Here is a 24442-nt window from a genome sequence, read left to right as displayed (position 1 = left end):
CCCCCCAGGGAGGAGGTCACATGTAGATCCTTGTATCACATGTAGATCGGTTCTCCCCTTCCAACCCACCCTCCCCCAACCCTCCCAGAACACAAGGCTATTCTACTGCAATTTTTATACCACTGCATTAATCTTGTCAACTGCCATCAAAATGGACCCTACCCATGGCTATTCTATAACTGAGCACAATGATAGATAGTTATGCCCCACCCCCATTATTGGCTTCCAATTGGACAAGAGTGATCCAGAGGGTTTTCATTGGCTGATTTTGCGAAGTAGATTGCCAGGCCTTTAAGTTGACAAGATGCACTGAAATCGATCTAGCATCCTAACAACACACGTTTCCACTGACAGATGGGTGGTGCCTGTGCGTGAGGTGCACACAGGCCAGGAATCAAAGCTAGGGCTCCTGTGTAGAACTGGAGAAAGCTAACGCTGATCCTGTCCTCCCTAAAAAGAACTGACCACTGTCTTTATGCCACGAACAAGAGTGCTGCCAGGTGATGAAGGGCTGCCTGGTCATGCCTCCGGTTTGGGGGGGCCATAGCCCCTTTAAGCTGATGGCTGAGGAAACAACAGCCATACAGTTATTGCCTTTTAGACCTAAACAAATTCTCACCTTTAGGGAACCCTGTCAAGGGTCTAATGATAGGGCCCCTCCCCTAGTGCTGATTGGAACATGAAAAATGAGGCTACCATCTTGATTCTAAATGATATATCCACCTATGGAGCTTGGATGGTAGCTTTAGATAAGTTATGGTGGCACTATTAGGTAGATTTAGTTTCACGATGGGTCAGAATAGACTTGATAACAGTATTTTATCTACAGTTAGGTAGAAGTGTGTATCCGGGTATGGATAAAGACAGGAAATACTTAGATTACCACATTCTCATTTACCTATATTTTAAGTAGCTATTTTCATGGTCACTTGAGAACTTGCTTGTAACCAAAATTTTTCTGTTGGACTCATATATGAATTCTATTTAGAACAATCTGGATTTGTGCATCTGGTTTTTTAGTTCCTGATTCAAATGTTTATGGAACATGCCATAACTAATTATAGTTAGTGTCCCCTTATGTGGCAGCCATTTCCTGTTCTGTTCTTCCTCTCTACCTGGTCTTCACTCAGCAGCAAGCAAATAATAGCCAGAACGGTCCTCTCCAAACATAATGCACAGAAGGCTCTGCACTGCTCAAGACATCATCCAGGACACCATTGTACCAGCTGTTTCCTTTCCAATGAATACATTAAACTCAACTTCTACAAATATAAAACCCGCCACTCTCCTATTTTTAGTGTTTGAAATGATCATGGCAAATTTTCACTAGGCACGAAACCATACCACAGGCAACTGTATTACTTTTGTACGTGGTACAATTGTACATATGATGAAAGTACTATTATGCAAGGAATTCTACTTGCAAGTGTGTGACTCAATCAAGCACTAACCCTTTCCCACTCTATTAGCGGTTAATATTAGTAACAGCATGTGAATTAAAGACCCAGGGACTCAGTAGACCAAAGGTGAAGTGAGCCATTGCTGTGATGGGGCTAGCCACACAGCTTACTTTGATCCTGCTGTGTTCGTCTGGGTACTTTAAAGAAACAAATCCACAGAAACTTATGTATAAGAGAGAGTTTTAAACAAAGGTTAAGTGTGTATCAAGAAAACATCCCAACCCAGTGCTGCTCAAGCCCACAAGTCCAACATTAACCCATATGTCCAACACCAATCCACAGAGTCCTCCTCCATCTCACAAAACAGATGCAATGATGCCGACTGCAGGAGGAAAGCTGAGTCAGTGAACGTGTAAACATCTCAGTGCTGGCAGGGGTCTCCACATGGCTGCTCCGGCACCCAGGGCTGCATCGGGGTAGGTCCATGTGGCTTCTCCTCTGGGATGAGCCTTGCCAGCTAAAGCAGGGAACTGCTAAGGCAGCTGTACCCTGGTCCAACCATCACAGAGCAAGAGATCCGAGAACTCCAAAGCCGAGGCTCACTGAGCCATTTATCCCTCCGCCCTTCAATTAACCCCACATGTTTATCAGCCAGGTTGACACAATAAACTAACTCACTGCTTAACAGAAACATAGTCCATAACTCCACTACTCTGGCCAGACCCCACTAATGGGCAGTTCTGGGCATGATGCTATAGCAACAGACCTGTTGGGGTGTCCTCTGGGAAACAGGATTCCTCTCAAGCTGTCTCCCCCAAATATTTGCCAAACTTAGCTGCTTGAGAATGACTATACACTTGGAGGTCATTAGGAGTAGATTAGGGGTCATTCTCCCTAAGAGCTATCAGCTATCTGGAGCAAGCAGACACCACTGTTTATCCCACAAGTAGGGCCCACACCCTTCTGATAAGGAAAGTAGTTGTCTGTTTCCTTGTAGGAGACACCAGAGAGGTCAAACCTGCCCAAGGATGACCAAGGTTAGGCTGCCATCATGAATCTAGAGTCCGCCCATCTTGTCACATGTATACCCCTAGACCTTCCCATTCCTATGGGCACACCCCTAGCTCATCCCCTTCCTGTCACGCTCATGCCTATCGTACATCCCCTTCCTACAATGTGTTTGCCTATTGTACTGCCCCTTCCTGTGACGTGTGATTCTGTAATCATGTCCCCCTAAAGTGATATAACACTTGGTTAGCAACAAAGAGGCTCTCCCTGGTTCTCGGTCCTGAGGGGTCCCCTGCTCTCCTGGCTGAGTTCCCTCCACGTGCACTATCAAGTGGGGCTGAGGTGAGCAATGCCACCATGAATTGTGTCTGACTCCATTTATTCCAATCTCTCCTCTCTCATGCTATGACTTTACTATAATCTTTACTTATCGCTGTACAATTATGCCTACTGGACCTGTGATGATTTGTGCCCCCCCCTCCCCTTCACCCCAGTGTCCTGAACCTGAGAACATATGGATGGAAAATAAATTGAAAACTATACCATAGGAAAGGCCGAGAAAACTAGGATCATTTTTGAGGGGCTTGAGTGAAAACATTAATGCCTGCCTGTGGGGGGAGGTAGATGCTAACAGGCATCCTCCCTGAGATCAGTTGCCAGACTGCACTGGGCCTGCTCCCTGCTGCTGGGGACGATGGACAGGCTCCCGGTAGGTGGAGTTCACATCCTACTGATAATGGTCTCTATCAGTTGAGCCAGGAACAAGTCAAACAGGCTCTGTGACATCCAAAGTTAAGCTGCCATCCTAAATCTAGGATCCGCCCATCTTGTCACATGTATACCCAAACCCCTCCTCTTCCTATTGCGTGTATGTCCCTAGACCACCCACTCTCATTGCTGTATAACCTATCGTGCAACCCCTTCCTGTGGACATATGACTACCTGTAATTAGTGGGCTTGCACGCTCCAAAGGTATATAGACCTGGGTCAGCAGTAGAGCTCTCTCCCTGGCCTCTTCCTCCTTGCGCCCCCTCTCCCTTGTCCTCCGTCCCTTCCCCCTCTCTCCATGTGGACCACAAAGCTGGGGTGAGGTGAGCAATGCTACCATGAATTGTGTATGATTGCACTATTGTAATCTCTCTCATGCTCTCAATGACTTTTAATATATCTCACCCGTACAATTGTGCTTACTGAACCCGCGACTAGCGGTGGGGGGGCTGGGTAAAAAACCCTTATACTACACCTGCCTAAATTATATTCTACTGTCCAGCACCAGTTAGGGTGGAGACAGAAGCAAATATCCCATCCACTTTAAAAGAGAAAATTAAAGCAAAAGGCACTGGAGTGAATGTAAACTCCCAAAGCTGCAGCACACAACAAACAGGGTGAAGGGAGAATGTGTCTATGGCAGACCAAACCACGTGACTCAAATTGTAGCAAGTTTTCAGTCCCGCCAGTGAGAACTTTTCTTAGCTGTACTCCCACTTCAAATCTTCACTATGGGCTTGACAACAAACTTCGACGCAATGTACAATCACATAGTAATGTTTTGGTCATTATTCTAAATACCATATATACTCAAGTATAAACCGAGTTTTCCAGCACATTTTTAATACATTTTTGTGGTACAATTACGTGCCTCGGTGGATATTCAGATCAGCTTATACTCGGGTATATACGGTCGACCACACAATACTTTCAGGCCCATCTTCCTCAAAGGATCCCCTCTTGTGGTTTAACATTGTCCTGCCAATGAAGACACGAGAAGAGTTCAGAGTAAAAATTTATTTCCATCTCAGGTAACATAATTCAAAATTAACTGTGTTGTAAGGTGAGAAAACAATGATTATATGCAATCTGATAAGAGATTTCTTCAAAATTCTCCACCCAGTAGGGACATAGAGTTCCAGGGCCCCCAAATGTTGACACCTAACATTTTGCCCAATGAGAATGTAATTCAGAATATAATTACTGAAAGAGATGACATCAATATCCAAGAATCAAATTGTTTGATGCTTTAATTATAAGCTCTCAGGGTATCTAACAGGAAGCCTTGGTAATGTAATGGTTACGAGTTGGGCTGTGATCCACAAGGTCAGCAGTTCAAAGCCACCAGCCAGCCACTTCCCCAGGAGAAAGATGGGGCTTTCTACTCCCATAGATTTATTCTTGGAAACTCACAGGGACAGCTCTATGAGTGGACATTGACTTGGTGGTATATAATCACCTCTGTAGGGCAGTAATAATAATGACAGGTTTATTTTTTCCCTGCATAGTTCAGTGCTGCTGTTTTAAAGTAAAAGGAGAGAATACGTGAAAACACTTAAGTCTTACACATATTTTTTACAATAAAAATAGTAGAAGTCTAGAGACTTTTAATTCTTCTTGAGTTCAGCTGGGACAGGACTTAAATTGGTGTCAACCGATCATACTTATTCCAACTTTGGCGACCATCAGCAAACTGTTCAAAAGAAACACACAAATAGTCAGGTAAAAGACAGACAGGCATCTCAGCTTCTTTGTTAAGGGCCTAGACGCTGAAGCTGCCTCACAACTGCATGATGAAGGCTGGACCAGGGTGGAGCAGTCGGAGGTAAAACTTCCATCCCTGGAGGCACTGGTGGATAATCGAGACCACGGGCAATCTGCCCTGAGGTCTGACACTACAAGTGAGCTGGTGCCCAGCTGTCGAGAATCTGCGAGATGAGACACAACCGGCCAGAGAGCCAGGTTTTCCCTTCATCCAAGGGCTAAGTCAGGACTGGCCGTTACAGGTTAGAACCCCAGATCTTCAGTCGCCCAGCTCAGGTCTACAAAATTCTCCTACGTATAACAATTATGCTAATAGTGTGATAACTACTATCAAAGCTGGGTAAGAGATCTTTTCCCAAAATGATTTTTTTTTAAAAGATCATTTTATTGTGGGCGCTTACAGCTCTTACAACCCATACATCAATTATATCAAGCATATTTGTACATAAGCTGCCATCATTATTTTCTAAACATTTACTTTCTATTGAGCCCTTGGTATCAGCTCCTCCCCCACCCCCAAGACAAACAAACAAAAAACCCCCAACAAACCCAGATTAAAAATTCTGCTTTAGGGTGTTATTAAGTGTAAGGGCTAAATTAAAACAAACAAAACCCAGCAATTTGATTTGGGTTGTATAGCCAAAGTAAATTTAAAAATAGGATTCAGATGAATATCCCTTTCATTAACAAAGGGAACATACACAATTAAGAAATATTGGACCCACAGGGAAACTTCTGGCACTTCCAGGGCGGATCAGCGAGAAAGCATGGCACAAGACTGTTGATACTGTGAATTTATACACCTATCTAATTTTCACACGCCTGAGTTAATGTTTTAGCAGCCTTTCCTATCTGTGTATAAGTTAAATGATTCTGGCTGAAGCCTAGCATCAGCTATACTTAGACAAGCACATTTTGGTGTAAAAAATAGTTGGAGCAATAAACTAAACCCTATGGTGGGAAAGAACAGCCACAGAATGTAAGTACCTGGCACCCGCAATTAAGCCTGCAGGCATAAATTTCCCGGAGTTGTAGAATCTCATCCCCATAATGCCAGCCAAGGTCCCAGATGTAGCTGATGGAAAACAGAAAGAGAAGCGCTCAAAATCATTTTCTGTCTTACAAGAGAGGGAACCCAGAGAAGTGACCACTGCTCCACCATCTCCCAAACCCAGATCCAATCCCTCACTTCTTCCTCCTTCCCTAGGTGGGGGCAAATACAACTGCCTACAGCCACAGAGATTAGGGACCCACACTAGCATATCACACCCACACAGCCTGGGAACAGCCTGCCTGCAGCTCCTCTCTCACCCCTGTCCTTTGCAGAACCTGTACGTCTTACAGCTTTCTCCCCAAACTGCTGCAGATCCCTGCCCCCATGCTATGCAAGTGCCCCGGCGGGGGCTGGAGGTACATAGCAGTGTCCACGTACTGAAGAATCTCTCAGGAAGTTTGTGCAACAGGTATAATGAATGCTGTTGAGTTCCAGCCACTGTCAAGTCTAGATCTCTAACTTCCATGCCTTCTTCTCTCATGTTCCTGACAGCGAGGCTCCAGCTCAGGTGTGCTGTCTGAGACCTCAGGGCAGGCTGCCATGAAGGGGCTCCCGTGGGCACTGCAGAGGAACTGCTCCACACTGGGCTCGCAGAAGCAGGCTCCCAGGCCTTTCTCTTGGGAACAGTGTGAAATGAGTAACAGAGAGGGGAGGACAGAGGAAGTGATGCCTGAGCTCACATCTCAAACAAGAGAAGCAGAGAGCTGTCTAGAGGGGAGGGGAAGTAGGAAGCACTTCCAAACCAAGAGGGCAGGACCTGCAGAGGGTCTAAGGGGCAAGGAACATGGCACATCCCAAAAGCAGGAGGGCTAGTGTGGTTGGGCACAGAAATCTGGAAAAGGCTGGAGAAGAAGCAGGGCCCGAGCACTCGGGGCTGTATTTAATTATTTTGTGTTCATCTTCTTCAGAATCCATGAAAGCATATTAAGTAGAGACTTAAGTGAACAGGGTTGAGTTCTGAAAATATAATCCCAGGAGTTAACAAGCAGCAGGGAGTTCAGAGATGTGTCAACAAAGGAACTGCCTCAGAAACCGGGGCAAGAGAACGGGAGCGCAGGGACCAGGACAGTGGCACTGGAGATGGGAGATCAGAGTCCTTCAGGGGGTGTGGCCAGGGCTGGAGGGAGAGAGTAATCCAGACCTGGATGAGTGGAGACCAGGAGACCAGACGCTGGGAAAGCATGAGGTCAGTGCAGCGCCTGCAAAGGTCCTGGCGCCTTTAGGCATCTGTATACTCGAGAGAAGAGTCTGCAGGAGAAACTTATCTATCAGGGGTGATAAAGGCCACAGGCTTCAGTGACGCTGTCAAAGGAGGATGGGTGAGGAAATGGGTGCCAGGGAGCAGCGCAGTGTTTTCAGAGAAGGGGAAAAGTGAGTTAAGGAAGTAGTTGGAAAAGGAAGTACAGTCACACAACAGAGTTCTCTTAAATGGGTGTGATACAGGGCCACGTGAACACCAACAAAAGGCCCGTCTGGGAGGTGGACAAGGTGAGCGGTAACTGCTAACGCAGAGCTCGCAGCACAGGTGGACGGACTGGCCGGGGGAGGGAGGAACACAGACCATAGGTCTGCGGGCTGATGGCATGACCTAAGGGGCGAGGGGTGGTCAATGCTCAGAGTGGCACGGGGAATCAGAGGTGGGGGGAAACCCAATGTCAGGCAGTCCTGGAGTCTAAGGGAGGGAGCTGTGAGGCAGCAGAGCTGGGCCTGTCTTTCTTCCCCAACGTGCCCCCAACCAGCCACCGCTGGCCCCAGCCCGGCCCATGGCTGACTCGTTCAACCTCATCAACACACACGTTCACCCTGCTGCACTTGTAAAGGGTCAGAACTGCACTTCTCCCACTGTGAGGAGCCCTGTGGCAGTCAGATCATTGCTGGGCTGCTAACCCCCAGGTCATCGGTTCAAACCACCAGCCATTCTGAGAGAAGGATGAGGCTGCCTGCTCCCAGAGACGCAGAAACCCTATATAGCAGGGGTTCTCAACCTGTGGGTCTTGACCCCGTTGGGAGGTCAGAGGACCCTTTTACAGGGGTCGCGCGATTCATAACAGTAGCAAAATTACTGTAATGAAGTAGCAACAAAAATAATTTTATGGTTGGGGGGGGTCACCACAACATGAGGAATGTATTAAAGGGTCACAGCATTAGGAAGGTTGAGAACTACTGCTCTGTAGGGTCACTATAACTCGCCATCGACTCTGATGGGGGCTTGCTTGAACAGTGAGACTCACCCTCCTAGAAGTTTCTGAGGCAGGGGTGGAGCTTAACAGAAGTGTTCCTAAGTCACCCTGATAATGAAATCGTCACCCCTTCTCTGCCTGTCTGCTCCCAGGACACTTTCCTACAGCACCAGAGTCGCTGGCTGTGTCCCTAGCTTACTGTGCCAGGAAGGCCAGGCCTGTGCCTAATGCTTTTAGCTTCCTCTTAAAGAGTTCATACTTGACTTTCACACCGGAAATCAGCAATGTTGACTCAAATCTAGCTCAGATACTTTCATAATAAGGATAGGTCAAGTAGGCCTTCTTCCAGCAACCACAAAGGTTAACGGAATAGTTACCCGTTGAGTTTGTTTACATGTTAATTTCTCTGTGTAAAACTAAATTTAAAAAGTGGGGGGAAAAATTGAAAGTAGGAAATGCTCCCCATATTTTTATATAAAAAGACAAACAGGAAACAAACACAAATGCCCCCATTTAAAATTTCTTCCTAGAACTTTGCAGAAAACAGTGAAACTAGTTTGTCTTACATGTGGATAACTTGCCATATCTCACCAAACCAGGGCTTTCAGGTAAAGATTATTCCGGAACCATAATTACACTAGGGAGACAGTGGAGTAGACGTACCTAGGAAAACCCAAACGTTCCTGGGATTCTGCGAGAGCTGATATGCACCCAGGCCTGCTAACCCCCCGAAGAGAAGTCCAGCAGCGAGGGACGGGACACTACCTAGAAGGAAGCAAAAACACACATGTACAAACATAGTGTCAGACCCTTGTTGCATTAGTGGGGTCCACCAAACACTCCTCCCCTACAGTAAAACAAACCAAATAAGTCAGCAATCAGTTCACTAACAAAGTCTCCAAGCAGGTATATGGGGCCCTTCGCTGTTTGCCAAAGAAGGCAAGCTAATACACCCATGTCCCTTTCCTCCCATGGGCAGGTCACTGCCCTCTGAAGAGAACCGAGCTGCCAACCAGGCCAAATGAACCCACCATGGGCTGGGACCACGTGTGGCCAGGACTGCAGATAAGTCAAAAGAGGAGAGGCAAAGAGGGCCAGTGAGTTAAAGTGAGACCTGGAAAATAAGAAATCTAGTGCGTGCACCATACACGACGCAGGCACATTAGCGGGCACTGCCACACCTAGCTCTTTAACGAGGAGGCCTCAAGAGCAGGGAGGTCAGGCTGAAGGCGCTTCTTGGTGCTGGAGGACGGCAGATGACGCTGGGAGGCCGAGGCTGATGTAAGGCAGTCGATGATAATCATAATCTACTACCACCTGCCAGCAGCTTCAGATAAAGAAGCAGAAGCTATTCCCCCAGTAGCCAGACAGCTGAGCTCAGCCAGAGAGCCAAAAGGCAAATAGAGAAGAAACTTTGGGACTGATCATAAGCCTGTACTCAAGCTGGAGGGCCTAGAGCAAACCTAACTCCAACAAGAGTCTTCCTCGGGGACCCAGAGGGCTCATTGTTCACGAGGAGTGTCGGGAAGATTTCAGAGGACAAGTCACTCACTACAAGACCATACCTGCTTTCGCGTAGCCAATGATCCCACCAGAGGCAACCAGTGCTGCGTAGCCAAAGCCAAACCAGTGCAGGGGCACTCTGAAAATGCAAGAGTCAGAAATCAGTGCCAACCACGTTTTAAAAGCAAGCTGCATAATCATAGCATGGGGCTAGATGGTCATTCGAAAGCACTCTCTCACTGTACATATGAAGGAGATAAAAACCGACAGACTAGCGTCAAGTAACATAAGCAGTCAGGGCAGAGCTGAGGACCCAAACTCCTGTCTCAGAACATGCCTGGTGTCCCCCTGCATGAAGGAAGCAACTCTGGTTTTAAGACGTAGCTGGCTAATTCATTCCCAATTACTGTGCACTTACAGCGAGCTGGGCTGCTTCTCCATGGTTCTCTTCCCTCTCTGTCCAACTGCGTGAAGACACGCTGCCTGCACCTGCAAAGGAGGGGGCTACATCAGAGCTGGTGAAGGCACAGCTCTCTGGGAGGGCGAAAGAAGTGGGTCCACATTCTAGCTCCAGGACTCTAGTTGCTAAGAGGTCCTGGGTAAGCCGTGCCATCTCTCCAGGCTGCAGAGCTTTTACGGGACCCTGATGCCTTAGAAGGGGAAATATGTAAAAAGTCCTCGGCATATGGCAAATGCTGAACATCAGGTCCTGTAGTAACTTCAATTCTAAAAATAGAAACCCGTAGGGGAAAGAGCAACAGTCACTGAGCTGCTCTGCAACTTGACGGAGTTGAGCTTTCCATGAAGTAACCCCAATTATTAGGAACTCAAAGAGAAATGCATGCCTTCGGCGCCCTCCGTTCAAATATTTTAATTGCTGTTTCCTTTATGGGAGGCGAGTGGCAAGCAGACTCAACTCACTGCTGTCTCAATCAAGTTATATCAATATCTAATGATTTGTAAAACTTTTCACATGGCATTTAGTTTCCCATGTATTAAGAATCAGTTCTTGCTCCAGCAGGGAGGGAACATCCAAGTTCTATTTACACAGGGCACCACATTCTTGAAGTGCATTTTGTAGTAGATATCTCTTTTGTTTCAATAACTACGTTTTCTGGAAGGCACTCCCCCATCCCCGCCCTGAGTAGATTCCGACCCCAGGGTCGAACTGCCGCGGTGGGGTTCCCGAGACAGTAATCTTCACGGGAGTAGAAAGGGACGCGGAAACCGGGCGTAGTTTTCAGTCCACTGGCACCGGGCAATAAATTCTCCAGGAAACGAAGGACGCCTACTCCTCCGCTCTCGGAAAGCATGGGCAGCATGGCAGCATTTATACCATCGTTTAAGGGAAACAGAGAAAAGCAGAAACAGCGCCGCCGCCTACTCCTCCCTTGAAGAGGCAAAGTCTCTTAAATAATTCTTAAAGTTAATTAAAACCGCAATAACACAAGACAATAACTTACAAGTACCCGGACTGCGTTCCCGAGGTCAGCTCCGGCGGACTACAGGACAGAGGGCTCAGGGCGGGAATACCGGAAACGTCGCGACGCGCGCAGTGCGTCCCGGGAGGGGGCGGGGCGTCAGAGCGCGGGGCGGGGCCTGGGGTCCCGCCCAGTTCTGCTCCAGAGTCTGGGGGTCAAAGCGCAGACTGGTTTGACCGGCCGTGTCCTGGGTCAAAAGTCAACGTGACCACAGGTCGGAAACCTAGCTGCTTCCTGATGTCTGTGAAATAGTAAAGGCGAAGCCAATGTTTTTATCAGAGATTCTAACCAGCCAAAGCTGAAAGTAACTGAAAAATTCGTATAAATTCCGGTATGCAGACCTTCATCAATTTAATTGAAAACTCTTCCCTCAACCATGAACAGTGGGACTTGTTTTAAGCAACTGAAATGGATTTGTAGATATTCTTACCCATGCAGATGACAAGCTTCAAACCTGCATCATGATCCCAACTCCCCTTCTTAGACAATATTTGAGCCTCCATGACCCAATGCCCACTGCCGTCCAGTACAGCGACCCACAGGAAAGAGTAGTGTGCCTGGTATTATCTGTGTGCTTCTTATATTGGCATTAATTTTTAAAAACATTTTGTTGTTGATAATAGAAGGGGGCTTCAAAAATACATTGAAAGTTTTCTCAAGTTGTGCTACTATTCTCCTTTTCAGGGTTTGCTCTCCATTCCCATGAATTGATGGCCCCCCTTTCTAGTTGTTCTCTTAGCCCATGAAGTTCTATAAAAGCATACTCAAAATGAATTAGTAAAAAAACAAAACCAAGCTATTGCTCAATTTGAAGGGTTCAGGGGATGGTTTTCTCTCAAGGTAATACATTTAAGAATTAAAAAGCTGAAGGCTTTGGGGATGACACAACTGGTAGAGTGAGCATATATATACATGTGCCCAAGCAGGTTACAAGGTCAAGGGCCAGGGAGTGTCAGCAAGCATGGCAGAGAACTAACCAGTGTTCCTAAATCGCAGCATTACTTCTCTAATAAATCGCATAATTGTGCATATTATCTACTTTCTGTTTGGACATTGAAGAGAATGATCAAATCTGGCAAAGGGAAGTGCAAGGCAGGACTGGTTGGTTTCTGAATAAAATAGGCTGATGCCGATTTTAATTTCCACTTTGAACAGAGGTCCGACCCCTTCCCCATGACATCCTTATAAGCACGCGGCTGCTAACATAAACATCAGTGGTTAGAACCCAAGAGTCACTATTTGAGAGATCTGCTTAGCTGTTTAAGAAAGCCTGTAATCTAAACCAAACCTGATGCTATCAAGTCTATCCCAATTCATAGTAGTTTCTAAGACTATGAATCTTTTTTTTTAATCATTAGCTTATATAGCGCGTATTACAATCCATACACACATCTATTGTGTCAAGCACATTTATACATGTTGCCATCATTTTCAAAACATTTTTCAAATGTTAGTATACTGACTATAAAATGTGCTATCCCTTTGATGAATAAACGTGTGAATGCAGCATACAAAAAAACAAAATAAGTTTTCTCTTTGGTTATCACATTTTCTCCCCTCCTCCACCCTTTTTTTTTTTCATGTCTTACACTGACCAGTCTCTCTTCACCCACTTTTCTATTGTCTGTCCCCCTGGTAGGGGGTTATATGTAGATCATGATGATCAGTTGCCCCTTCCCCTCCCAATATTGCTCCTATCATCATTATCCTGAGGGGCTTATCTTATTCCCTGTGTTTCTAGCTGTTATCTGTACCAATGTACGTGCTCTGGTTTAGCCAGGTTTGTGAGGTAGAACTGAGGTCATGATAGTGGTGGTGGTGGGGGAAGCATTAAAGAACTAGAAGAATGTTATTTCAATGGTGCTATACTGCACTCTTGACTGGCTCATCAATTCCTTGTGATCCTTCTGTAAGGGATATAAGACTATAAATCTTTATGGGGAAAAAACACCTCATCTTTCTCCCATGGAGTAGTTGTGGGTTTGAACTGACCATGAGATTAGAAGCCCAATGCCCAATGACAGTTCTACTCCATCTTATAAGGTTGTTGAGTTGAAATAAACTTGATAGCACACAACAATTGCTAATGGTTCAACACTTTTTCATGTGCTTGCTAGCTCTTTCAATATATCTTTCATAAAATGCTGACTCAAGTCCTTTGAACATTTTTGGACTGGGTTGTGGTATTTTTGATCACCTAAAAAGAATGAAAACTAAATTAGAAGTCCAATGTCCTCATTATCTTGTCTTCTACAGCTTGTAATATATGACAACCTCTCTGTAACTTTGTCTGCTGAGTCCTAAACTTAAGACATAGGTTTTACATACAATTTTATTTATCCATAATTTAAAAATGTGTCCCAATGCTACTCGTTTGAAAATCTTTTAAAACTCATTTATTGTTAACACATAGTAAAAAATCTTATATTACAAATTAGTATATTACCATGATATATAATACAATGCTGTCTGCCAAAATTTTCTCTGTGCTTCAGAAAACACACCTAAAAGCAATTTTCAAAGCTGTATACTTTCTCCAATTTTACTCAGGAGGAAAAAAAATAAAAATAAATTCTTTTAGGAGAAAGCTGAAATTTGTTACATCATTTATATTTTCTTCTTCTTCTTCTTTTCCAACACTTTGGTCATTTTCCTCTTCTTGGGTGACCCTAGAGTATTTTCTCTTTTTGGTTTATCAGTGTCTCCAGTCAAACCCCGTTTCTTCACCCGAGGCTTTGACTGCTTTTCCTCTTGCATTACAACCCCGAGCTCCTCCTCCGGGCTGGTCTTAGACAGCTCTGCTTCACTTACTGAAACACAAGAGACAGTGGGTTTAAAGACGGTTTTCCCCTTTCCAAGGAAAGAGCACAGGCTGACAGTAAAGCAAAGTAGCTGAATTTCCACTGCAACTTCCAATTCAAGAGGTTTACAGACTGCTCCTATTTGACACAAAGATCCCCGTAGTTACCAGAAGACTCTGACGCTGGAGGAAGACTTTCCTTTCTGTCGGGCACGCTGTCCAGCCACACTCCCAGGCAGGTCAGCCTGGCTTTAGTGTCCACTTCACAGAGTAGAGATGGGGGAATTTTCTAAAATAGGAAGAGTACAAATTCAGAACAAATATTGAATGCAGGGAAATTTCAAATAATTTCTTTACCAATAACCAAATTGCCTTACTTGAAAACTTAGTGTATTTCTTCAATATAAAAGATCACTGGCTAAAAGATGTACTATCAACTTATTAATAGCCTTTTGGAAGTTACTTTAATATAGTAAAGCACATTAAAATGTATTGGTAAATTTAAACACAGATTAAATATACTCGCAAATTTTAAAAATGGATTGACTTCCAGAAATGTTTTTTAAAAGTCTGTAATTGGAAAAAAATAATCACAGACCAAATGGCCAATTTTTCTTTTACTTTAATGATGAGATTTATAAGACTAAAGTGTAACTTAAAGGCAGGAAAACATCTTGGATTCCCTTTCATTAAACTGGCTAATGAACTGTTAATGTTAACTGAAACATGTTAAGTGTCAGTTGATTGTTCAAGTATATGAGTAAAAAGGCTAATTTTTCTAGTACAGAGGCTTTAAAAAAATGGTTGCATTTTTCAAAATGAGATTGAGCATATAAATTACTAGACAGAGTATGATGATAGTCAATTGTTTTCATACATGGATATGTTACTTGTAGTATCTCATGAACTCTATCTTCACATTATATGAGCAACATGGAGAAACTTCTGAGAAAAAGCATATTCAATATGTAATGGGAAAAAAGAGTATCTCCTAGGTCCCTTATGGCACAACATCAAGGTACCACTGGCACATGTAAAGAGGGACCATACATGGAATGTGATATTCAATAGCAATGAAACATTCTAAGGGCGGGTTCAATGGGGCAGAGGGTTCAATGGCTGGCAGTTGATGCTTAGCATACGAAGGGGTGTCCCCCAAACCACAGAATTTCCCCCCCCAAAGTTATTTATTTATTTACAAAACAAACTTATCACCTTCAAAGTACTCTCCATTACACTTAACACATTTGTCAAATCTGCAATTCCATTCTTGCAAACACTTTTCAAACTCATCTGTTTGATGGCTGACAACACCTCCCTCATTTTTATCTTTACCTAAGTTGTCAAATCAGCCCTTTCACGTCCCTCTTCATTTGCAGAAACAAAAAGAAGTCGCATGGAGCAAGGTGAGGTAAGGTGAGCGGGACAAGAGAGGCGTGTTGTTTTTTGTGAAAAGCTGGCACACTGAGATGGCTGCGTGAGCAGGTGCATTATGACAAAACTAGTCCCCCATCTGCCACAAGTCGGGCCTTTTTTGTTGCACACTGTTATGCAATTGTTTCTGACCTGGTGGAACGAACCTCCAATGCACTACCCCCCTCACATCAAAAACACAAATGAGCATCGTCTTGCTCTTTTATTTCACTTGACAAGCATTTTTTGGGGGGGCGAGGTGGCAATGGCTTTATTGATGTTTGCTTTCTGGGTCTTAAAGAGTAACACCATGTCTCATCACCAGTAATGACCTTGGAAAGAAAGTCTGGGTTGTTTTAGGGCTGTTCTTTCAGGCCAATGGTCTTTTTGCTGGTCAGTCAACCCGAGACACAAATTTAGCAGTGACCCTTCTCAATCCCAAATTTTCTGTTAAAATTCACTGACCAGAGCTCCAAAATACTCCAGTCAACTTCCTTCTCTCTTCAATGGACCATTGTCTGGTTTTCGAGCACAAGTGCACACATTTTGCTGACATTTCGTCCATCCAGGAAGTTGACTAGACGTCCAGAATGAGGTTTGTCAACAATTGATATTTCACCTTTTTGAAATGAGAAAACCACTTGTGCACTTGAGTTTTTCCCACAGCACTGTCCTTGTAAGCTGTGTGCAACATCACAACAGTTTCTGCTTCCCTTTTCATAGGCAGGAAACAAAATTTCATAGCCGTACACTGTCCTCTTAAATCAGCCATCACAAAAAACAAGGTTAAACTGCTTTTACGAGACAATTCACTGTGACCAGAGAACTGTCTTATAGGTGAAGCCACTGGATGCACTAACACAGAGTGAGTTGCTCAATGCTCGCCTAGTCGGAAAAAATGCATACTACGAAAGTTCTGCCCAGTGGAGCCTTTTCCAGGTTTTTGGGGGTACCCCCTCATAAGTCTGCCCAGGGGAGTCTACCAAATGGCCTAAGAAAGTAAGCACTTGAGATATTCTCCATGCATTGCAAGAATGCTTTCAGCAAGTGAGGCTGGCTACGACCTTTATTTATTCTACTTCCACATCTACCAAAAATAACTCTGGACTAACTGGTGGGCCCCCATACAAAATGTCTGTTTAGTACAGATCTATCTACTTCTCCCGTATTTGCATTAGTTTCTGTTATGATGTTTTCTGAAAAGCACATAAAGATGTCGATTCACTGAAGACAGGCCCATGTCTTATACATTTCTAAGGCTTAACCAAAACACCCCACAAAAATTAGGCCCTTAACAAATTACATCAGTAGTTAACCAGTGTGGCATGAAAACTCCATTTTGTTTTAAAACTGCAAGCAGCTAGTTGCCCCTTCCCCCCCTCCCCTCCTTTCCTCTCCCTGATCTCCTGACGGACCTCGACTCTTTCAAGATGCCTCCGGACCCCTCCTGCTCGATATCCAGCTTGCCCAATTAGCAAGAAATGTAAACTATCCTGTCAAGCCTTGAGTTATCAACTGCAGCTGTTCCCCATATCTCCCTCCGAGTCTGCTGCCTGCCTGATAAGTAAAAAATACAACTTCCTGAATGTTTCCCTACCCTTCTCTCTGCTTTATTATAAAGATCCTGTACATCCTTTGTTTTGTCAAGAGAATTAGACATGAGTCGGCTCTCGACCCAGTTGATAATAAAAGAGTTATTATTGACTTTATTAAGTGGTGTGTGAATTAATCTCGCGAGGGTACAAGAATACTCACAGAATATGTTCATATGAGAAAATGAAGACTACAATCAAGAGTATGAGACAATTAAAACAATAACAAAAGGGACAGAGATTTTAGAAAAATAATTTAATTTTCTAATTACTTAGTTAAAGACAACTGTTAGTTCTACAATAGATCAGTAGTCTCCAAATAATTTTAGCAATGGCAGTATTTTTGTCTTAACAAACCCTTACAAAGAACCCCAGTATGCAAAAGAGTAAGCAAAGCTTCACTGCCCGGTCAGATTCACACATCAACTCAGGAACGTCTATGGAACAGGCTCTGTACACCCCACTATCAATTATGTCTGGGAGAAACAAGAAAGGCTTGTTTAAAGATGCTTATGACCCTTAAAAGAAAATTCCATCTTACTTGACTCAAAGCAGCACTATAGGAGGGAGCTTCAAAAAGTTGTTAGAAATATGGAGTTTCCTCAAGTCCTTTCTAAAGCCTCTTCCTAGTGAGCCTTGAACTAGAATGTGCTTACATTATGCTACAATACCGACCTTGTCCTGGTTAAGCGTCCACATTTTGAGGAACCCATCGCTTGATGCTGTAACAAGAACGTGATGCTCTGAAATGTCAAAACTGAGGATGTCTTTCACCCTAGGACAGAAACATTAATGTGTAGACACTTTCTTCCACAGGACCGTCCCAATTACTCTCCCGACCCTACACAGCAGCGGCTCTCAACCTGTGGGTTGCGACCCTTTTAGGGGTCGAACAACCCTTTCATAGGGCTTGCCCGATTCATAACAGTAGCAAAATTACAGTTATGAAGTAGCAACGAAAATAACTTTATAGTTGGTGGGGTACCACGACATGAGGAACTGTATTAAAGAGTCGCAGCATTAGAAGGTTGAGAACCACTGCTCTATAGGGTTTCAGAGGGTGAGCACCTTCATGGGAACAGAGAGCCTCATGTTTCTCCCATGGAGGGCTGGTGGTTTTGAACCACCAACCTTGCAGTTAGCAGCCCAACACTTATTCAATAGCACTAACAGAGCTAAAAGGACAAAAGTGTTAAAGAACAGTGCCTGAAAATGTGACATTTCACATTCCCAATACACTTGGAACAGTTTAAACACCTTCAGTGTCTGATTTATCTGATCATATACTTTATCAAAGTCTATATATTCCAGAACAAAACTGTCAACTATATCTCAAGGAGAAATATTATAAAGATAATGTATAAAGAAAGCTAACAAGCCTGACTGCGCTGTTCTTAGAAAGGTCTGCTCAGAGCAGTGGTTCTCAACCTTCCTAATGCCGTGACCCTTTAATATAGCGTAAGGGGGTTGGCCTGCCACTGGCATCTGGGACCCTGGGCTTCAGAAAAGCTCTCACCACTCTAATTGATAAAAGTGGCTTCTAACACCCAGACTGACTGGGTAAACCAGTTTAGAATGAACATCTGTTCTTTTGGCTCCTGCCGAGCATAGGGTACCACCTGTGTGAACATCTCCCAAGGAAGCCATAGGTGGAGTACTTCATAGGTGCTGTCAAAGGCAGTGAGTTTGCATTTTGGTTTGGTCACCACTGGTGCTGGAGGAATTAGCATGTTCTGTGTGGTTCGACTGGGAGCGGGCCACAGGCTTTGCCCATGTGGCTTTCCAGGGTTGATTTTGCCTTATACTACATCCATTCACGGTAATTTAACTGGATGCTGTGAGTCTAATTAGCAAACCAACACACCAAGGAGCAGTTGACCAACCAAATAAAACCCAAACCATTGCCACTGAGATGATTCCTACTCACAGCAAACTTGTGTAGTTTCTGCAGCTATGGGAGCAGAGAGCCGCATCTTTCTCCTGTGGAACAGCGAGGAGTGGGGAGTTTGAACTGCTCCCTTTGTGGCTAGCAGCCTAGAGTCTAACGAACCACAGTGCCCCAGAGCTCCTTCTCAGCAGTGACACACAACTCTTAAGTAAATAATCAGGGTATCGCAAAAGAAATAATAAAGATAAGTGTAACAAAGGGCCTTAGCTTGACAAATAAGAAGTTAAGCAGGGAGAGGTGAGTGTGTGAGTGCAAAAGAACCCAGGCTCCCCCTTCAGTCTCTCCAGCCCAGTGTAAGCTAGCTCATTGTCCTCCTGGATTAGAGGTGGCCCGCCTGGCCTCTCTGCTTCCACTCTCATCTTCTAACACTCTTACTCCCAGACTAAGACCCCACAGAGCTGAAATCTGCTTTCAAAAATCACACAGGAGAAAAGTGGCTGGTGGACATAGCAGAAGAAAGATTGACCCTACACTGGTAATTGTGCAGATGGGGACCAGGCATATAGAGTTCCTTAGGCTAGCCTACTTGTCTTTTTATTGCTCTATTGTAAGAAGTAAATCACAGAAAACACAATAAACACCAAAATCTAAAAAGGCACCTAGTATAAAATCTAAGCTCCTTAGATTGCCCACAAGGCCTTACACCCATGGCCCTTCCCCTTGCTCATGCTTTCTCCCTGCCTACGGTTCTCTCATGGCTTTACAACTGGCTCTCTTCTCATCTGGAAAGTCTCCCTTCTTCCCAGACCGTTCTCCTGAAGTAAGTTACCCTCATTTCATAATCCTCTAATCACAGTATCCTTCTATTCCCTTCTTGCTATAATTATTTGCACACTCTTTTTCACCTACTATCCCACTGCAGTTAAAAGCCATGAGAGGGCAAGACCATGTCTTTTGGGCTCACTGTTCAGTCCCTAGCACAGTACTTTATAATGGCTGCTCAAGAAGTACTGTGGAATGAAGAAGAAATGAATGAATGAAAGAAAGAAACGTGTACTCACTACACTTGAAATGGCCCCTTGAACACGTGCTCACTGCTGAGTCTTAAGGAGTAAGCAGGGCCCCTATTCTGACCGCAGTCCTTTATTTACCAACACAGACTTCTTGAAACTTAACCACTATTTAGAAAGTAAGACTGATACTGATTTGGGGTATAGAAGGGAGCTTCAAAAAGTTGGTGGAAAACTGGAAGTAAATGTTAATAGGATTCCACATTAGCTTTGTGAAGCCCCAGCATATAGGTATATGTGAATGAACACCCATATAGCTATTATTCTAAACATTACCAAATTTTCCAAAATTGGGACTGGGGGTAGGTCCCAATTTCCTCATTGTGACTTGAATAATCTTGGTCAAACACCTAGAAATACTCCTCCGGAATACATCAAGTACATTCCAACTCACAGTGACCCCACAGGACAGAGTAGAACTGCCCCTGGGGGTTTCTGGGATTGTACATTTTTCTCCCTCAGAGTGGCATGTAGTTTTGAAGTGCTGACCTTGCATTTAGTGGCCCAGTAAATCACCTAGCACAGTGGACGGAATGAAATGAGAACTCAAATACTTTTATGTTTCTTGCAGGAAGAACAACAATGAAGGAAGTAGGAGACGGAGACAAGAAGAAAAGGTAAAAGGACAACAAAGGTCAGGAGTGGCCGTGGATTCAGCTGTGCTCTGAAGCTCTGCACCTGTGGTTAGGATCCCATGCGGGAAAGGGCTTTCTGTTAATGAAGGTCACAGCCATTCGGTTTTGAAATAGAGAAAAGAGAAGATTAAGGAGCCACAAATGAAGATACATGCCACGGAAACACATAGGCATCGAGGAGTAGACGCTAAAATACGCAGGGAGCTTTCTCCAGAACACAGTGAGCAAGAACAAGCAAGAATGCACACAAACACACAGAGAGAGGGAGTGCTTTCCCCAAGAGCCAACACTCAGAATTTGGACTTCTAGCCCCCTAAACTGTGAGAAGGATGAAGGGATGGATCAAAACAGTGGTCCCAATAGTAGGTTCATGTGTACCGATTGTGATCACGATGCAGGACCAGGCAGTATTTCGGTTGTACACAGGGAGGCTATGAGTTAGAGCCAACTTGATAGCACCTAACAGCACAACAGACTGCGTGGAAATCGATTTCTGTTCATTAAATACCACTTTGGGTACTTCTTAGAGGAATATTAGATCCCTAAGACAGGACAACGCTAAAGACAGTGGGCTTGAGTCACTGGGTAGCAGCCCAATGCTTAATCCCTGTGCTCCCAGGGCTTTTTCCATATAGAGATTAGTACAGATACCTGTTTTCATGAGCTTTAAATTCACAGAGGCACATTAGAGAATCACAGTCAAAAAACCGCACACACTCTTCGTCTCCCGCCACAGCAAGGACAGACTCCTAGGACAGAGAAGAAAACATCCAGACTGTCATCAGTCCTTCTGAGCGGCACCACACACTAAGCTTGTCCCGTGATTTCTGATGCCTTACAGAGAGAAACGTGACAGAAGAGACTCTTTTCTCACTGGTGATGGTTCCACTGACAGATGCCGTGTCGAGCTGGTAGACGTCTATCTTATTCACTGTGACGACTATGTACTTCTCTCCCTTTGGTGACCATTCCACTATGTGAGCATCTGTCATTTTGAAGGGGAAAAAGTACTTTTTGTCATACCAAGAATAAAAACAGCAAATACTTATATTTGATTTATAAGAATATTTATACTTCCTTCTATTCATTTAATCTATCAAAACTTTATGATACACATTTTGAAAGAAAGTATGCAAATAAGCTGGGTTAAAAAATTATCTTGGGTCACAAAGCCACTTGGGAAAAAGGAGGTAGGTAAGCTAAGGCAGCTATTCTAAGATGTAACCACCATCATGCGAGAACATCCACATTTGCACATGAAAGTACCTACTTCGTATTCTATCAAGTTATTACAAAATACACTTTATCACAAAAATACTTACTTTGTTTTATGTTTTTTATGAATGCTGACCTTCCGTCCACAAGATTCCATGTTCTGCAAGACATGAAGCTGACTTGTGGCATGATCATCAAATAAATGCATTAATTGTAACACAATTCTAAAGCTGCCAAGGTGATTGTGACTCACAGCAATCTGATAGGGCAGAGTGGAACTGCTCCATAGGATTTCCCAGACTGTAAATTTTTTTTTTTTTTACTGTAAGTTCTTATGGAAAGAAATAGCCTCATTTTTTTCCAGTCAAGTGGTCAACGGGTTTAAACCTCCAACTTTTAGTTGTAAGTTGAACCTTTGTACCACCAGGGCTCCTACTAAGAAAGACGAGGCTTTCCATTTCTGTGAAGTTAGTTCCGGAAACCCGCAGGGTAGTTCCACCCTTCCTACCGGGCCGCTGAGTCCCACAGGCTGAAATCAACTCGATGGTGCTGAGCTTGGTTTTTGGGTTACTGTGCAATGAAGACTTGCATAAAAGAAACGATGAAGAAACAAGTTTTTCTAAATTCATGGTTTTGGAGGACCTACTGTTTTGTTTTTAAATACAGTAGCATCTGAAATATTTAAGACTAAAGCTCTTTCTCTCCCCGTCCCCTTTAATAAACGGTACCTATTACATTTTCAAAAGACTTCACCTCCTAAAACCCTTCTTTCTATGATCAACCATCTGTTTACTTTATAGTGTACAGTGACTGGAGCATAGAATGCATGTCTAATGCCCAGCATGTCATTTGTACCCTCCCATCCAGACCAGGTTTTAACCTCCCCCCACACCACCCCTATCACAATATCCTTAAAAAGTCAACAGCAATGAAGCCAAATAGAGTATCTAACTGCAGAAGTAAAAGCTACCCTCTTGGCGAGTTCTCATTTTACTTGGAGAGCGAAGAATAAAATGGACCAAAAATGCTCTCTGGCATAATGACGTACCTTAACGTCTTGTCTGTACCTACAGACAGGGCCATCTTGCCGGATGGGTGGATAGAGAGGAAGGTCACATGGCCTCTAAAATAAAACCAAGAGTTAACAGCCAACCTTACTGGGACACTGAGAAGGCCAATGGGAGGGAGCTCAACTCACTTGTGTGCTTTAATGGACTTCAGGCATTCCCACTTCTTGGCGTCCCAGACACAGATCAGTCCATCTTCTGCTCCACTGATCAGGTGCCTGTTGCCATAGAATTTCAGACAAGTTATTGTGCCTGTGGAAAATGCAAGACAAGTAATTAACATTTCATTCAAATGTAAACTCCGTGTCTGGTTTGAACATTATGGTGCAGTAAGTAAAACATGCAATGATTCATAAAATGAGTAAAATGTATCTGATGTCTAGTTGAAGAAACTAAGATTTTCACAGAAGAGTATACAGCTTTAAGCTATGTAAATATATTTTCAATCGAGGGTTTCTTTGGCTATTAGTTTGAACTAACCACCCCACACTTTCGTGCTTTCTGTCTCCATAACCACTTATTTAGGACTTGATTGGCGGGTTTCTTTGGCTATTAGTTTGAACTAACCACCCCACACTTTCGTGCTTTATGTCTCCATAACCACTTATTTAGGACTTGATTGGCTAACAGTTTGATCACGGTGTTAAACAAAACTCAGTAATTACTAAGTAAAGAACAATCAAAGTGCTGAGCCACACAAATTTTACATTCTAACAGGTGAGTTCGCTACCTAATTCAAAATCCAATTATTTATTATTGCTCCAGGTACAATTCTACATTGTAATTGATTTGACTTTTTAGAGTAGAGTAAATGTATCTGATAAGATTTTCAGAGAAATGTGTAGCCAATTGCCTCCAAGAACAACTGCCTCCTTTGCTCTCAAACAAGAACCGAATGGTGCCTGACTACCACTGGACATTTGGATTAAATAGTCTTAATAGAAGAAGCCCAATGAAAAGGGGGCGGGGGCAGATGTTGAGGGGGGAATATAAAAATAGAACTTCAAATTCTCACTGTCTCTAGACTTTGTAGAAGGATGAAACTACTGTCCTGAAATAATCTTTTAAACATTAAACCAAAAATATCCCTTGATATCATCTTAAGAATAAACAGTTTAGCTTAACTAGTACAAAAGGCTTGTCTTAAGCATAATGCTCTTTTCTGAACTATCTCATGGGTTCAAACTGACATCAATTGGGAAGATTCTCTATCAGCGGTTCTCAACCTGTGGGTCTTGACCACTTGGGGGAGGGGTGTTGAACGACCCTTTCACAGGGGTCGCCTAAGACCATTGGAAAACATCTATGTCCGATGGTTGGGGGTGACCACAACATGAGGAACCGTATTAAAGGGCTGTGGCATTAGGAAGGTTGAGAACCACTGCTCTATATGAGCCGAGGGGTTGTGAGTTGGTGCTAACGAGGAACAGTTCAGAACACAAAGATGAGAATGGCTGCACAATTGGAAGACTGTAATCATGGGACTAAATTGTACATGGAGAAACGACTGAGTTGATTTTGTTTTGCTGTGTATAATCTTAACAACAAGAACAAAATAAATAACATTGAGAGAAAAGGTATAAACAAAGGAGGAAAAACCCCAC

At 43.8% G+C, this 24442-nt stretch overlaps 2 protein-coding genes across 3 annotated transcripts in view; both read right to left on the bottom strand.

Moving 5' to 3' along the window:
* Positions 1–4178: 4178 nt before the first annotated feature.
* Positions 4179–11209, bottom strand: TMEM14C (transmembrane protein 14C). 2 transcript variants are annotated; one of them, XM_013007125.2, is made up of 6 exons: positions 11141–11209; positions 10096–10166; positions 9740–9816; positions 8838–8939; positions 5928–6015; positions 4179–4869 (listed from the first exon to the last, which is right to left on the bottom strand). In XM_013007125.2, the coding sequence occupies exons 2-6, from the start codon at positions 10116–10118 to the stop codon at positions 4827–4829; spliced, it is 333 nt and encodes a 110-aa protein (XP_012862579.1). In that variant the 5' UTR covers positions 10119–10166; positions 11141–11209; the 3' UTR covers positions 4179–4826. The 2 variants fall into 2 exon arrangements, with proteins under 2 accessions (XP_012862579.1, XP_045154011.1); XM_045298076.1 differs by having other exon boundaries at positions 11147–11165.
* A 2322-nt stretch (positions 11210–13531) lies between these two features.
* The window catches only part of PAK1IP1 (PAK1 interacting protein 1), a 21236-nt gene continuing 10325 nt past the window's right edge, over positions 13532–24442 (bottom strand). The window contains exons 3-10 of the mRNA XM_004712216.2: positions 22970–23090; positions 22820–22894; positions 21879–21931; positions 21396–21541; positions 21208–21305; positions 17639–17738; positions 14127–14247; positions 13532–13968 (exon numbers count right to left, since the gene is read on the bottom strand). Coding sequence (XP_004712273.1) covers positions 13766–13968; positions 14127–14247; positions 17639–17738; positions 21208–21305; positions 21396–21541; positions 21879–21931; positions 22820–22894; positions 22970–23090 — 917 coding nt within the window. The 3' untranslated portion in view covers positions 13532–13765. The remainder of the gene's footprint in view (positions 13969–14126; positions 14248–17638; positions 17739–21207; positions 21306–21395; positions 21542–21878; positions 21932–22819; positions 22895–22969; positions 23091–24442) is intronic.

The sequence above is a fragment of the Echinops telfairi genome, unplaced genomic scaffold, assembly GCF_000313985.2.
Source record: "Echinops telfairi isolate 266 unplaced genomic scaffold, ASM31398v2 ScPeMD7_7424;HRSCAF=8462, whole genome shotgun sequence".
Lineage (NCBI taxonomy): Eukaryota > Metazoa > Chordata > Mammalia > Afrosoricida > Tenrecidae > Echinops > Echinops telfairi.
Note: the sequence above shows the minus strand (reverse complement) of the source record. Positions and strands in the feature narration are given on the sequence as shown.